This window comes from Eucyclogobius newberryi, unplaced genomic scaffold, assembly GCF_026437365.1.
Source record: "Eucyclogobius newberryi isolate DKJ021-1_F unplaced genomic scaffold, fEucNew1.0.hap1 SCAF_16, whole genome shotgun sequence".
Classification (NCBI taxonomy): Eukaryota; Metazoa; Chordata; class Actinopteri; order Gobiiformes; family Gobiidae; genus Eucyclogobius; species Eucyclogobius newberryi.
In genome coordinates, this window is record NW_027315790.1 from 23,015,240 (window position 1) to 23,031,307 (window position 16,068).

Here is a 16,068-nt window from a genome sequence, read left to right on the forward strand (position 1 = left end):
TATTAATTGCGTGAAAGGGCACACTAACCACTTAACGTTCTGCGATAACCGTTTACAATTTAACCAGGCCTCAGACACATTTTTGACGTCGGCGTTGTCATTTTAACGATCCCCTTTCTCTCTTATATCTGGGGTTCTCATATATTGACGCTCTGCCGTGTTGTTTTGCAGTTTCTCAGGCAGACGATGACTCCAGTCCGACTTCTCCCGACTACACAGACCGGCCCCACATCAAAATACACAACCTGGGTGAGTGACAGATGCAGCATCATTGTGGAGAGACGCGTTTGTTAGCTTTGTGCCGTACGGGAAAGTCCAAGGGCAGTGACTGGTTTGGACTAAAAGGTTCAGCTTTGGATTTGTGTCATGGCCCAGTTTGTTACAGATCATATTTATTATTCATAAACACTATCAAGCTTTTGTTTATAACCACAGAACAATAATACCTATGATATATTCACCTAAACTTAAAGAGTCACTGTGTAACTTTGGTGGAATGTTCCAGGCAAAGTGTGAACATCTCCATGGAGACAGGCAGGTGGCGTCGGCGTAACCTCCTCCAACAAAGTCTTGACTTTACAGAATGTTTTTGGCAGAAGCCGTTGCTATGGGAGATCTGCAGGTCCCGTGTATTCAGCTCATTCATGTATGAGCTGAATACATGATACATACATGGTGAAGTTACTCTTTCATCTTCAAAAGTGTTTTCTAAAACCAGAGGAACACAGTGTGCGCTCTTCACTCTGCACTGAAGTGTAGTGAGTTATCCTTCTGTACTTTGTGATCAAATGTGTTCTTATCATTAATGCACAACAAACACAGTGTTTTCACAATCCAATATAAGTAATGTAATGTGATGTAAAAAATACTTAATGTAAACATGTTTTCCCAACACTGCTGCCCAACTCGGGGTGAAAAATACTGCACAAAAGGAATGTCTCAATATTTGTGAGGGATTTTACCATCTATTATGTTAATCCATCAGAAATGTGCCCAAACGTGCTATAAAGGGTTTTTAAATCCACTTTATTCATTGATATTCTGATTTAACACATCTAACACAACAATTAAGATATTGTCTATTTTGTCTTTATTTGACCTGTCTCATTGTCATTGTTGCACACTTACACACTTTTCACATTATTTCCTGTTCCAAAAACACTTCAAATCTAACCTTGGCTTTGTATCTTGGCCTCATTCTATAGAAGATAATAATGTATAGAACATAGTAACAAACAAGACACGTAGTAAAAACACTGTACAATAGATGAAGGAATCTCATCGTTTTGAAATACTCTTCTTTTTACAAACTTAAACACCAACATCATTTAGTCCTTTAGTTGTCCTTTCCTCTGCTACATACTTACATCCTTACATACTTACATCCTCACATCCTCACATACTTACATCCTTACATCCTTACATCCTTACATCCTCACATCCTCACATACTTACATCCTTACATCCTCACATCCTTACATCCTTACATCCTTACATCCTTACATACTTACATCCTCACATCCTCACATACTCACATACTTACATCCTCACATCCTTACATCCTTACATCCTTACATCCTTACATCCTTACATCCTTACATCCTCACATCCTTACATCCTTACAAACTTACATCCTTACATACTTACATACTCACATCCTCACATACTTACATCCTCACATCCTTACATCCTTACATCCTTACATCCTCACATCCTCACATCCTTACATCCTTACATCCTCACATCCTCACATCCTTACATCCTTACATCCTTACATACTTACATCCTCACATACTTACATCCTTACATCCTTACATCCTCACATACTTACATACTCACATCCTCACATACTTACATCCTCACATCCTTACATCCTTACATCCTTACATACTTACATCCTCACATACTTACATCCTTACATACTTACATCCTCACATACTTACATCCTCACATCCTCACATACTTACATCCTCACATCCTTACATCCTTACATCCTTACATACTTACATACTCACATCCTCACATACTCACATACTTACATCCTCACATCCTTACATCCTTACATCCTTACATCCTCACATCCTCACATCCTTACATCCTTACATCCTCACATCCTCACATCCTTACATCCTTACATCCTTACATCCTTACATACTTACATCCTCACATACTTACATCCTTACATACTTACATCCTCACATACTTACATACTCACATCCTCACATACTTACATCCTCACATCCTTACATCCTTACATCCTTACATCCTTACATACTCACATCCTCACATACTTACATCCTCACATCCTTACATCCTTACATCCTTACATCCTTACATCCTCACATCCTCACATCCTCACATCCTTACATCCTCACATCCTCACATCCTCACATCCTTACATACTTACATCCTTACATCCTTACATTCTTGCCTCCTTGTTTCCTCGCCTACTTATGTCATGTGTAAAACCACTTAAGGACTGACTCATGGTTTTGTTGCACCATCTGGGTTCCTCTCCGTCCGGGATTAGACTTTTAAATGAGCGTGAGCAGAAGGAACAGCTGAAAAGATGAGCGATGAGATAGTTTTCTTCTGTAAAAGCCTCCACAGATCCAGGTGACTGCTCCGGGTCGGTGCAGATCTGGTGGAGGAGCATGTTTGCTTAAGGAGAAAGCGCGTCGGGCGAGCGAAGGCGATTGTTCAGTCGAGCGGTTACGTAAAGACACTATTTTTCTTTCCTTCTCTCCGCTCCGTACCTCAAACAAAAGCCACTGGTGGAGAATGATGAGTCCGGCGCAGTTTGAGAGCTTCAGAGGCGGCGAGCGAGACCGGAGCAGAAGAGCCCTTAAGAAGAACAGACAGAAACATACAATGATCCTGCAAATACTGCCATTAATAAACACACCGGACGAATCTGTGTTTTATTCAACCTGAGCTGGAGAAATGTGCACAAAATAAAGCCTTATACAGAGCGAGTTATAAGAAATTAAAAGTAATGTTAAGCCTAAATCAGAATCTGAGAGCAGTGAACGCAGGAAACTAATTAAGTTTATTGTCTCTCAGAAGGAAAAGTGTCTTAATAAAACACAACACAATAAGAATAGTACAAACATTAACATAATTACATGTTTGGTGAGCTTATGATGCAGTGTAATGCTTAATGGACGGTGCACATTGTCCAACGTTTCTCTAAATGTGCCAGTTTTAGCTAAAAAATTGTCAATAATGCACTGTAAGAATTCAGTGTACAATTATCAACATGTGACAATGAACTTTAATTACATGACTAAGCTCTTTACAAGACACTTTCAGAATTTGTGACATTTAAATAAGTTGTGTGCTTTATGGACAAAGATATCAATCCATCAATTAAACGTTATCTGTGGAGCACTTTTCATACATTTAAAACACAAAGTACAGTTAGCAGCAAACAAACAACCTCTCATTGTATATTCATTAGCATCCAGACTGCACTTTAAGGATACATATAAAGAAAACACAATGAATCATAGAGCTCTTAAAGGTTTGAAATAGGAATACAAAATAGAGTGTTCAAAATGAAGATAAAAATGTCAAATTAAAATACATAAAAACCTAAATAAAAAGCCCCTGATGAAGAGGACAAACTGACCACAATACTTCAGTCTGATGTTCTTTAATGGTGGAGGTGCAAGAGCATGGAGTATTGTGTATATTGTATAGAAAATCTGATACTTCTACTTTATTCCAAATCTAGTCTCGAAACTGAATACTCGTTTGAACAAGTATCAATACTAAAGGAAATCACATAAACCGGACCAAATGTAACTTTCCTGACCAGTTTGAGAATGATCGTGAGTATTACAGAACTAATGCGAGAGAAAGAGTAGTATATAAGAAAGTACTAGTATTTTGGTGTTGAAAATGACAGTTTTTAGTGTTTTTAAGATCTGTGTGGTATCGAAATCTGTATCGAGTCTATTCCTTTGTATCAAAATCAACTTTGAAGTAAATTTGAAGCACTCATAGTAAATTTGAAGTACTCATAGTAAATTTGAAGTACTCATAGTAAATTTGAAGTACTCATAGTGACATAGCTATTGTTTCTATGGTGATGATTGTCAGCTGACATTCATCCAGTTCAATAGTTAATATATGTTTTGGTTTTCCTCCCCTAACTTCATTCTCCTATTTGTTTTTTTTTTTTTACTTTTGAATTTCCTTTGTCTATAAAAAATAATTGTCTGCAAAGTTAACTTTCTCTTTCAAAGTCCATTTGTTTCCTAAGCGGTATATACTGACACAACAGTCTGTGGACAGGTGGAGAAAGCACCAGAAGCCCAGTGTGGAGAAGATAAAAGGTTGTTTCCAGCAGAAGGAGACAGTGGTGGGCGAATGGCTCAGCACAAACTGCAGCTTACATAGATTTCAATATAAAACACGCTGGCAGGGGATCAGAAAAAAGCATCGCCGCCAGTGTCCTGGTGCATTCTGCTGAATTCATTTGGAGGAAATGGAGAGTCACGCAGACACAGATTTAAACAGGCTCAGAGCTGATGGACCACAGTGACTGCTGGACGCCCACTCTCCCTTCTGCACATGTGTGTTTGCATGTGCCACCCTCACTGCCTCTGTGTACCAGACCATATATGTCAGCTTTAAGGTCATTTAGTCATTGTTTATGTGGTGTATAATCTCATACTAATGAATTGGCTCGATACTCTGATACTCCTAGATACAAATACAAATAAAACACTCTTTTTTTAGACAATATGTCATTTTCAACACATATTAATAGGACTTAAACGGTCTTATACAAGTTCTGCTCAAAGGTCATTCTAAAACTGTTCAGTAAAGGTCACGTTTGGTCCTGTTTGTGTGATCTTTTCCTTCATCGACCCTTGATACTCTTTTTAGTGTCGATTAGTATCTGATGTTCGACAGCCGCCCAGCGTTAGATCTGTTGTTCAGGAAGGTCTTCGTGTCTCCGCCTGCAGTTTGTGTTTGATTCTGCCCACTATCGCCCTGCAGTCCTTTGGCAAGACACTTCTCTGTGTGTTTTAGGGCTTCACATATAATAAATACATGTTCTTAAAGGTTCACTATGTCACTGTTTTGCATCAAACTGATCTTATTCAAGAAAAAGACGTGCGGTCGACTCCACAGATCTGACCTGTTTTCACACTGTGGATCAACATTCAAAGCGATATTATCTCCACGGAAACGGCCCTCCACCAGAAAAGGTCCACAGTGCGCCTTTAAAAGATCGCTCGCGCCGCTGCAGATCAAACCAGAGTGGGCGACGGTGCAGCGACCTCGAGTGTAGTGTTCAAACAAAAGAGCAGAGGTGGAACGTAACTGATTACAAACACTCGTGTCACTCTAATCTAATGCGGTTTTCACGTAATTGTACATTTTCGAGTAGACGTTTCTCTCCACCTACACAAATAACAGTTGATTTGCCCGAGCTCAGAGAATATGCAGATCGCAGTTCAAAACACAAACTGAAAAAAGTGAAATTAATCAAGATTTGAGTAGTATCTGTCATGCGTATTTCATTTTACTGACAGTACAAATTTACCTGAAGTACTAGCGATATAGTGCATGTTTCCCCCACTTCCAAAGAGTGCACTTTTAACATCTTTTAGCCCTTTTAAACCACCAGAAACCTCAGTCGCTGCTCTCTTTCTCGCACATATCACTTGTCATTTACCATGTGGCGAATGCAGCCCACGTCTCAAACTGTTTTGCTCGGAACAATCTGCAGTTACGCTCTCAGCAGGCTCTTATATACTTTCAATGGCTTCTCCATCGGCACTCGACGGACAATAGGCCGATGGAAATGGGCGAAAACGCTGCACAACGCGGCCCTTCGCGCCGAGCGGATGAGTCTGTATCTGAGGGCGCGCAGCTATAATAAATCTAGAGTTTGCTTTTCTTTCTCGCTAGTTTAGTTCAGTCCCAGCCCGCAGCAGGTGTTACCACGCCGCTCCTCTATACTTTCCCAAAGTCCAGAGGTCATAAAGTGGCATTTACTTAGCCTTACTCGACTTTACAGTTTTGTGTAATGCTTAACCGCCGACCGCTGGGTTTTAATAGCAGGTGCGTGGTGTTTGTGCAGCTCAGACTCAGCCCTCAGCCCCTACAATCTGTTAAAAGTGATTAAATATTGTGGCAGTAAGAGTCAGCGCAGTGGTTTTCAAGGCTGGGGTGCAGGTACTAATGTTTAAAGGAGAGCTAACTCAAAGAGACAAACGAATGAGGCTGTTTCAAGGCTAAGAACACGGTGTGTAGACATGTCAGCGGTGCATGGAATGAATATGATAGATCTGTGAGGGGGAAATGTACATCTGAACACTATAAACACTCGTGATGTTCACATGCAGGTCAGGGAAAGCAAAGAAGTCGCCTAGTCCAGTTTCAACCCATTTTTTAAACTGCATATACCGTATTTTTTTCATTCTTTTTTCATAGTTTTGGCCGGGATACGACTTATACTTATATTTATAGTTATATACTTATACTTATTCTCCGTAGCGACTTTTATGTGATATTATTTGTTATTTTCACACAGCATTTCATACTCCAGTGCAACTTATACTTTTTTTTGGGCTGGTACGACTTAAACTCCAGTGCATGCTTTTAGCTAGAGGCCCGTCTTCCCGTATTTTGGACGGGGTATTTTGACATATGGACGGGCATTTTCGAGTGCAAGGACGGGGTCATTTTTACTAATATTTTTTAGAAAAGGGAATATTATCATTAAATTGGGTCCGCCCCATGACAGTTTACTGTTTACAAGTGAAAATTTGCATGCTGCGCGCTGATTGGTCGACGAAATGTGTGTGCTTGGCTCTGATTGCCTGCCGAGTCGTGGTCTGGAGAATTCCGAAGCTACGCATTTCCCGAAGCTCCACGTTTTTTCGCGCACTTTGATAGAATTTCATCGAAACCTCATTAAATTGACGAACGCCGAAACTAGGTAAAGCGCGCTGGATTTGCACAAGGCCAACATTTTAAGTTCTTTTTGGAACAAAATTATTTGGACAGGGTGTTTTTAAATCCTATCTAAAAGCCTGCTCCGCTGCGACTTATAGTCCGGAAAATACGGTAATGAGGCATCTTGATTCTTATCTCAGTGGAGAAGTCTAGTTGTGTTGAAGATGAATAAAGACAGGAGCAGACTATGAGGCACTGCAGGTGAGACACAGACAGGAGCGTGTGTTAGACGTGAGTTGTTTCGTTCCGCTGTGTTAAAATGAAAGCAAAAATCCACCAGAGTTTGTCATTAGCGGCGCGGCGAGCATTCTGATGAGCGATTCTAGCTGCAAAGTCGAGCTGCTAATGCTGAGTTACGAGAGGTCTGAGCATGAGTTTGTGTGTTTTTAGCGCACTGTTCTGATGCTGCAGTGGAGATGTTGAGATGTCCAGAAGCTGACATCGCATGGGAGTGCGAGTGACAGGTGATTGGTCAAAGATAGCAGACTGTGATTGGCTGACAGGGATAGACAAAGGGAGAACACTTCCTGGTTGACTTTCTGCATGAATCCTACGTCTGTGTCTGGCTGTTATATTGATCTAAATACATTACCATAAACACTGTACACGGTCTGAAACAAAGTGGAACTGCTTTTTTTAATCAATAGAAGAACTACAAATAAAAGTAACGGAGAATTTTACAAGCACAATTTAAATTCAATCCAATACAAGTAAATGAAGGATTTTACTGTTGTTGTGTTATAGCAACTGCACAATCTTGATGTTTCTTTTCACAATCATCACAGCATTAAAATTGATACTGCCACATTAGAATTGATACTGCCACGTGATTGGTTGAAAGGCAAAGGTAACAGACTGTGATTGGCTGACTGGGATAGACAGATGGAGAGAACTTACTGGTTGACTTTCGGCTGTTATATTGATCTAAATACATTACCATAAACACTGTACCTGGTTTGAAACAAAGTGGAGCTGCTTTTTTTAATCAATACAAGAACTACAAATAAAAGTAATGGAGAATTTTACAAGCACAATTTCAATTCAATCCAATCCAAGTAAATGAAGGATTTTACTGTTGTTGTGTTATAGCAACTGCACAATCTTGATATTTCTTTTCACAATCATCATAACGTTAAAATTGATACTGCCACATTTCCATTCTGAACTGACTTTTGTATTGAATAGTACACATTTTGTAACTGATTGAAGCGGCAGTTGTATTCAAAATGGCTGCGCAGGCTGTAAACAAAGCTCTGCATGGTCTTTGATGAGAAGATGATGCTGAGCGGTCTGTGCACCTGCTCCTCTGCCGCCCTCCTCCACCTGGGCCATTGATCCGGGGGTTATTAATAGACCCAGCGCTCCGTCTGACCCGCTGTGCTCCGGACTGCGCTGGGCGGCCGCACCACCGCACCATCGCCGCACTTAAGTTTAGCAGAAGGCGATGTATCCGAGCAGACAGGCTTCGACCGGCCTTTGCCATGGCGCCGTGTGTTTCACTGTAAAAACGCCCTGGGGCCTTGTCTGTTGTTATAACACATACGCCGCAGAATCAAGCGTATTGGAAGATCCTGAATTGATTACTCTGTTAGCTGTGATGTTCGGCTGTTACGTCCTGCACATCAGATTGGCTTGTTTTGGCCCGAGGCGGCGGACGCCCTCTGCGTGCTGCTCTTCTTAGTGTCCGGTTATGAAAATACAGAGGATGTCGCACTATTGACTAATCAAGTATGTCCTCGATTTAAAAAAAGCCCGTCTATGACTTCATCCTGTTCATTTTGTAGGTGAATCCCATTGTCTTTAGCAACACTATAAACCCACACAGTAGAAACACACTCCCACTGTAATCCACATGTATTTATAGATCTTTTCTTTTCAAAGCATGGAATTAATCACATGCAGTGAAATAATGTGAGGCCTTGAACAAACTGTACATAGCGACACCGTGGTAACACATCCAGGTGGCAATATAGATCAAGATTTAGATAATGTTGTGAATATTGTTGAAGATATGCAACATTGGAATATTGAGTATGTTGTTTATATTAAAAATACTAGAAAAAGAGATGGGTAAAAAAATAGTTATTATTGTAAACTTGAAAAAAAGGTATAAAGAACGTCTCCTCCCACAATGCATCATAACTGAATATTTTATAATGATTTCACTCAAAATCATTGTAAAATTGAGGCAGGAGTTTCCCTGACAACAGCGTCTTATCTTCTCTGTGCCTGTTGATGTTCTGAAGGCTTTGTTGAACTTGAAATGGGGAGAGAGCAAAGAGACATACAGCAAACAGTTGTTGCAAGCACTGATTTGTTGATAGCAGTTTTTGTTTTTGCTAATTTAGTCCATCACTTGTTGACTACATAATATTTACAACATTTATAAAACTATTGATGAGGCTTTAATAAGCTCTTGTTTTTCTTTATAAACACGTTTTTATAAAGCATTTATAAGTGTTTATCACTTGGTTACTGAAAATGTAAAGCATCATATTAATGCTCTTAATATGACATTCTGTAGATGGTTTAATAGCACACATGCTTTTGTTATTAGCTTATTAACATGTGTTATAAGTGATTATAAGTCATCTACAAATGCTTATTAATGCTTGTAGGAAGTAATAATAGTAAAGAACCTTGAATACTTGAATAACCATTGTATTTTATGTCATATATTTACAGATTTTATAGTTCTTTTGCTCTGCAGTTCCAAAACTCACTCTTCTTCTTTGTCACTGTGGACGTCTAACTCAGGTTTATTTCTATAACGTCTTCAATGCCACAGACTCTCCTCAGGACCCACCCCGGGCCCATAGTTGATATTCAGTCTTCTCTTCATCGCCGGTCTAAATGTCAGCGAGTCTGGCGCCATAACAACAGACAGCCACATGCTCAGACTGTAGAATAACACACTTGTTTGTCTTTGACGTGGACTAGACCAGGACTAACCAGAGCGATGGGATGTTTCAGACCAGACAAACCCAATACCAAACATGAGAGTCATAAATCATCCGCCGGCGCGTTTCTCACTTTATCTTCTATCGATTTCAAACTTCTAAACAACAGAAGCCACATCAGGGCATAAACTCACGTACTTTCCGTGTATACGTTTAGAAAGTGATGATTGTCATGTGTCTGCATTTGTGCTGATGCATTTTCCATGAAGCACAAGTTGTGTAATGTGATTTTAATAGACAAACATCAGTCATAGTGGAAAACATTTGTCAAACCCAATCTTTTCCTTTTCTATCTTTCCGGAAAACACAATTCTCTCGTATTGATATTGCATTTTCTGCTTTTTTAAATGTACACAAAAGGATAATCTTATATTTACACTGAAAATGATGAGCTTTTCTTGAGAAATTTGGGTCAAATTCCGCTGTAATATTCAACATAACCGAGTATTTTTCATGATTCAACAACTTAAAAGTATTTTGTTTATTTGCACACATGTCTTTTTTGTTTTGTTTCTAAAAATCTTCCTTGGTACATCATTATTTTGTGTCTTTTTTTTTTCCTTTTGAAATGTGACTGTGGCTTTTGGCATCAGGCAACATTCCACACCTAATTATGAGAGCGCTCGGGGTAATCCACCTTGACCGTGCGTTTGTAGAGTTTCTGTCTCCTAATGCGTTTTGTCTAATCAATGGGAAGAACATATTATTTTGGCGCGATTGAAATCCCTCAAGTAGAAAGAACATCATTAAAGTGAGCAGAGGGGAAAGATGAGAAACAAAAGCGCTGTCGTCGTGCTCGTTCCCTCCAGGACACGGCCACATGTGACTCTGATACGGTTTCGGGGGATTTGTTAACAATTATGTCACGTCTCAGTGTCTAAAACGGTATTTTACGTTATATTGAATAGAGGAAAAGAGGAAAAGGAAAAAAGTGAATCAACAAAATGGTAGAGAGCACAGTCAAAATGAAAACACCAGAGGAAAAAGATCTTTTATTTTACATAAACTGCGTCTTCATCGTGGCAGTTTTTTGTGAATGAGGCAGAAGGTTTAGCAGCTGATGAGGTCATGTGATCGACCGACTCCACCACGTCTGGCTCTAAACTAAACGTACTTAAAATCATAAAAAAGTAGCTAATGTTACACAGTATGCACTTGTCAAAAATCAGATACAAATCAATAATAAAGCTAGTATTGACTCTAGATACTCAGTTGTACAGGTATCAATAGTAAAAAATCACATAAAACGGAGACAAAATGTGACAGTTTTAGAATGAGCTTGATCAATACTAGTATAAGAACACAGAAAGTAAAGAAAGTACCGTATTTTCTGGACTATAAGTTGCAACAGCCAAAAAAATGCATAATAGAGAAGAAAAAAAACATATATAAGTCGCACTGGAGTATGAGTGTGAAAATAAAAAAATAATATCACATATAAGTCGCTCCGGAGTATAAATATAAGTATAAGTTGCACCCCGGCCAAAACTATAAAAAAAAAGGTGCAACTTATAGTCCTGAAAATACGGTACTCCAAAACGAACACTATGATGCACTTCAAATGACTTTCTTTTTATGCTCAGCTCAAATTGTCGTGTCAAAGGTGTCACAGCGAGTATTGCGGCGAATCACAGTCGTTTAACGGTGCGAAATGTAGTATTTTGTTGATATGTGAGCTGTGTCCTCAGGCTTCACTCCCGTTCAAACCGTTTCAACAAAACATCGTGTAGGAACGCCGCTCCCGGTGTTCAAACTGTTCAACACACTGCTCCTTGTTGTTTAACGCTGACATAATTGCACTTTTTTCTAACCTTAACCCACACGATTAGCTTCTTCTGAGCGGTGCAGCGGTTAAACTGTGTCTTTTCGCTTTACTGTGACATAATCGTCTGATCTCGTCTCTGTCCGCAGACGAATACAACCCCGAAGTCCCCAAACTGGAGAAGAGCGTGAGCGGGAGCAGTCCGTCCCGGGACCGCCTCCTCCTCACCACGGCGACGCTGCTGGTGTCCTCACTGCTGTTGTCCTAGCGACCCCATCAAGAGGACAGTGGACCCGCCCCGCCTTGTCCCGCCGGAGCTTCGCACACACCGCAAAAAAGCCCCGGCGAAAAAAAAAACACACACCGAACTGAAAATCTTGAACTTGATTTACTTGACTTTCAAAAAGGAGAGGCCTTTTTTTGCTATCATCCCCATTTTTTTGTGTTTATGGACATCATTTCCCCGCATCATCCTCACAACGCCACACAACCGCCGTCGCTCGCGATCGGAACCGCCGCGGAGTGTCGCAGGGTCGGATGTACGTAGACTACACATTTTCGTAGCATGGAAAAAACGTTCAAGAAATGTGTTTTAAAAAAAAGTTTTAAAAAAAGAAAAGAAAAGGACTTTCAGCGTTGGACTTTATGATGGATTACAATACACTTTCGGAACACCCTGGATATTGGAAACGTCCCATCTTATGAAGGTTGCGGCGGATACTCCTACAATCTGTCACTGTTGAGAACTCCTGCCACCGTCCCGGACACTGAAGAATGTTTTTACTCGGCTTTGAAGGGCCAATTTAGTTACGCGAGGCCGAGAGGGAAAATGGGAAGAGTTTTGAGATTGTCTCCTTGCCTTTTCGACAAAACGTTAAACCGAACCCGGGCGTTGTAGTAGATGTAGAAGTACACGTTAAAAGCAAGGGTTCCCGAGTGCTAATTGCTAATGCTAGTCGTCTGTCTGCATTCTCTGCCTTCACGTTAAAAGATAAACGCGGACTGGTGGTTTCGCTCGCAGCAGAAACTTTGCCTCGGCGCGGCACTCGGACCAGCGCTGATTTACAAACACTCGAGTTCCTTCTTTTTAGTCCCCAGACTCGTCTACTCCGCTGTCCATCCAATCACGGCTGAAGGTCATCACCACGGCAACGACCCCACACAGTCGCCCCGAGCGGCAGGTGCCTGAGGAGGAATTAGTGCTTTGAGTTGTCGAAGTTGTACTGCCGCCATTTTGTTTTGGAAAAAGAGAAAAGGAAAAAAAAATCCTATAGAAAAAAGTAAAGGCGTGAATGTGCATTGATCACTTTTGTATCTTGTAATACAAGACTGAAGCTGGCATTAATCAAAACACTAATGTGTGCTTTGTAATGTATCTATTTAAAGATATGATTTCCTCATTGTTTATTTGTGTAGGTGTTCGCTGAAGCCATCTTTTCGGTTTCTGTTCCGTTGTTTTATTGAATCTACAGCTGCCAAAGCTTGTGTGGATATATCAGAGGAGGAGAAAAGGTCTTGGGACTAGTTACAGGACACAAAGACAGGGGGCGCTGTGTTAAGATGTCTTAGCATTAGTCGCACTTATGAGTCTTAAAGTACTACACCTAGGCCTGTCACTATCATTACTTGATCGTTAAATATATGAAAGCTTGAACCATATCTTTTTGGGGCTCAATATTTATCGTGTGTACTGATTCTTTGCACTCTAAAACGTCACTTGTGTGTTTTATTGTGCTTTTTCTTTCACGCCGCTCATGTTTCCTTTACAATAATATGGTTCTGTTACAGCTGTGTTATGAGCAGATTTAAATACGTGAGTTGGTAGTAACACAAGTACATTTTGAGTGTCTGCGGATGCGACTCCTTCTTTTAATGACTTTATTTTGATCATTTTTGTGATGAAAATGAACAGACCAAGAGATTGTGAGGCTTAAACATCACCTTAATCTTGTGGTGAGCTGAGCTTCTTTTCACGACAATAATCATTTTGTTTTAGCCACTCTTTTCACTCCAAACGTCACCCTGCACCGAGCCTTTCGTCCGATGTCACGGTCCCTTGGTCCTTTTGCATTTCGGCGGCTCACCTGGTTGCTATGGCGACCACCTGTTGTACCTGAGCAAAGAGATTGTGTTGAGCATGTCCTAAACCAGCAGCGCGTGCACAGACGGACTGAGCGGAGAAGACGGAGGAGCAGCACGCTTCAGACTGCTCCCTCCAAAACCTGCTTTGTAATGTATATTTGTCACATGTGAGCGAGCGAGAGCGTGCACGGGGTCCGGAGCGTCCGGAGGGTCCGGAGGGTCCGGAGCGGAGGGTCCGGAGTGGAGGGCTCGGAGGGCTCGGAGGGGGGATGTGGGTCGTGCAGGACAGTGGTGTTCACGTACGGCAGGGCGATAAAGACTCATTGACTTGGCTCAGTTTAAGGCAGTGCTTTAAAAACATGGGGTCCGCGGGGTCTTTAAATGTTGATTCATTCATTTAGCTAAAATGAAGGCCCTTAAACAGTATAAAAAAACATCTTAATCACGCTGCCATGAGTCTTATTTTATTCATTCGAAAACAAAAGGCTTCATGGAACATGTTTTTACTACATTTATTTCACAGCCCTAAAGGCAAAGCGCCTCAGTCTATTTTTAAAGTATTCTTTTGGTTTCTTTGGATTACCTAAATTGAATTGAATTACACTATTCTATCTTCACCCACAAGAGCAGTGTTCTTTTGCTTTTAAGAACGATTTATTTAGTTAAATGTTCGATTTGGTATAAAAGTTGCAATGAGCTCTCATAAAAACATCTCGTACACCTCAGTGGGACTTTCCTAGTTTAATAAAGGTCAATAAACAAATACAGTTATGTATTAAAAAGTCTCTAAAAGTATTTGATTTTGACTTGAGGCACAAACCCAGTTAAACAAAGACTCTTTCCCCATCACACTGCTATATTCTCATTATGAGTGAGTGACAGGTGGATTTAACCAATCACAGTGAAGAATGAACAGATCCAACTGCACTGACTGTGATCAAATCTAAGTAGGAATCAAACTACTTATTGTAATATGATTTGTTTTGGTATTTCAACATACGCCAATAATAGAGTTTGTTGTCAATAAAAATAAAATTGTCCAAATTCTGCTCAATGTTTGATTAAAAATAACAATATTGAACGTTTCTGATTGAATACTGAAATTTGAAATGGCAGTTATTAAAAGTCTGTTAGTTCTGTTAAGAAATGAAAACAGAAAATCGTGATGAATCAACATGAGGGAAAGAAAAATCCAATTATTTTGTCATTTCGCCCGGCCGTAACTTGAACCTGCTCAAGTACATTTAGCACAGACATGTTTTAGCTCAGATCTGATGCTAAAATATGTCCCTGTGTAGAAATAACACACGGTACAGTTGTGTTCAGCGCCTCTGGACCCGTCTGTGCGGCCTGTGCGAGCGATAACGACGGCTGTGCACTTCTGGATGAATGTAGTCTGTGTTCGTACGCGCTTTTCCAGTCCGTGGCATTTAGAACCGTTGTATCCACTAAGGAGTCGTCTGTAGGATCTGAATATGCAAAAGCGTGTCTGAGCGAGTGTCCTCTTCTTATTAATGTTTGTTTGATTTTTTGGGGGGGTTTGGGGGAAAGGAGGGGGGGTTACTAAAAGCATTTACTAATGTTGGAGACAACCACGAGACAAGTGTTTACCTTTGACCAGAATGAAAACAAGTTGTACATTGAATCAGTAAAACGATGCCAATTAAATCTTTTTAACAAAGCTCGTCTTGTGTTTTCTTTGTTACTTAGAGTGTTTTTTTTATAATAAGAACACACGTTGTTTAAGGTTGATTCATGTCATTACTTAAGTTGATTTTCATATGTGATACTTAAACATGAGTACATGCTTTGCTCCTGTAAGTACGTGTTTAAAATGTACTTTAATAGTAAAAAGTTATAGTATTTTCAACCGTCATTAAAGTCAATCAAGTTCTAAATGTTTATAGACTTTTTATATGTAAGTTTTGTTTTCTCAAAGCCAAGAATTTAACTCTTACTGATGGTTAAATGTCGTTTAATTGTTCTTTTTCTTTGTCATTCAACCAATGTAAGAGCTAGACAGAACAAAATAAAAAAAACAATTACATTTTGGCCGTAAATCACCGTCTTTCTAGCTCATTACATTAGTACAATATTTTCCAACATATACGTCAATTAAACATTTCAAATCTTTCATTAATACAGTCGTTTTAACTACAGACCTTGTTCCCCTGTCGACTGTAGCTAGACCCTAGAGTTTGTCCGTGTTTTGTCCGTGATTTGTCCGCATTTTGTCCGTTTATCGTTGTTCAATTTACTTTGAGTCTTTTCCTTAGCGTCAAGTAG

At 40.0% G+C, this 16,068-nt stretch overlaps 1 protein-coding gene across 1 annotated transcript in view; it reads left to right on the top strand.

Moving 5' to 3' along the window:
* The window catches only part of efna3a (ephrin-A3a), a 139,926-nt gene extending 127,904 nt beyond the window's left edge, over positions 1-12,022 (top strand). Inside the window, exons 4-5 of the mRNA XM_072447164.1 lie at positions 172-249; positions 11,850-12,022. Coding sequence (XP_072303265.1) covers positions 172-249; positions 11,850-11,968 — 197 coding nt within the window. The 3' untranslated portion in view covers positions 11,969-12,022. The remainder of the gene's footprint in view (positions 1-171; positions 250-11,849) is intronic.
* The last annotated feature ends 4,046 nt before the right edge of the window (positions 12,023-16,068 follow it).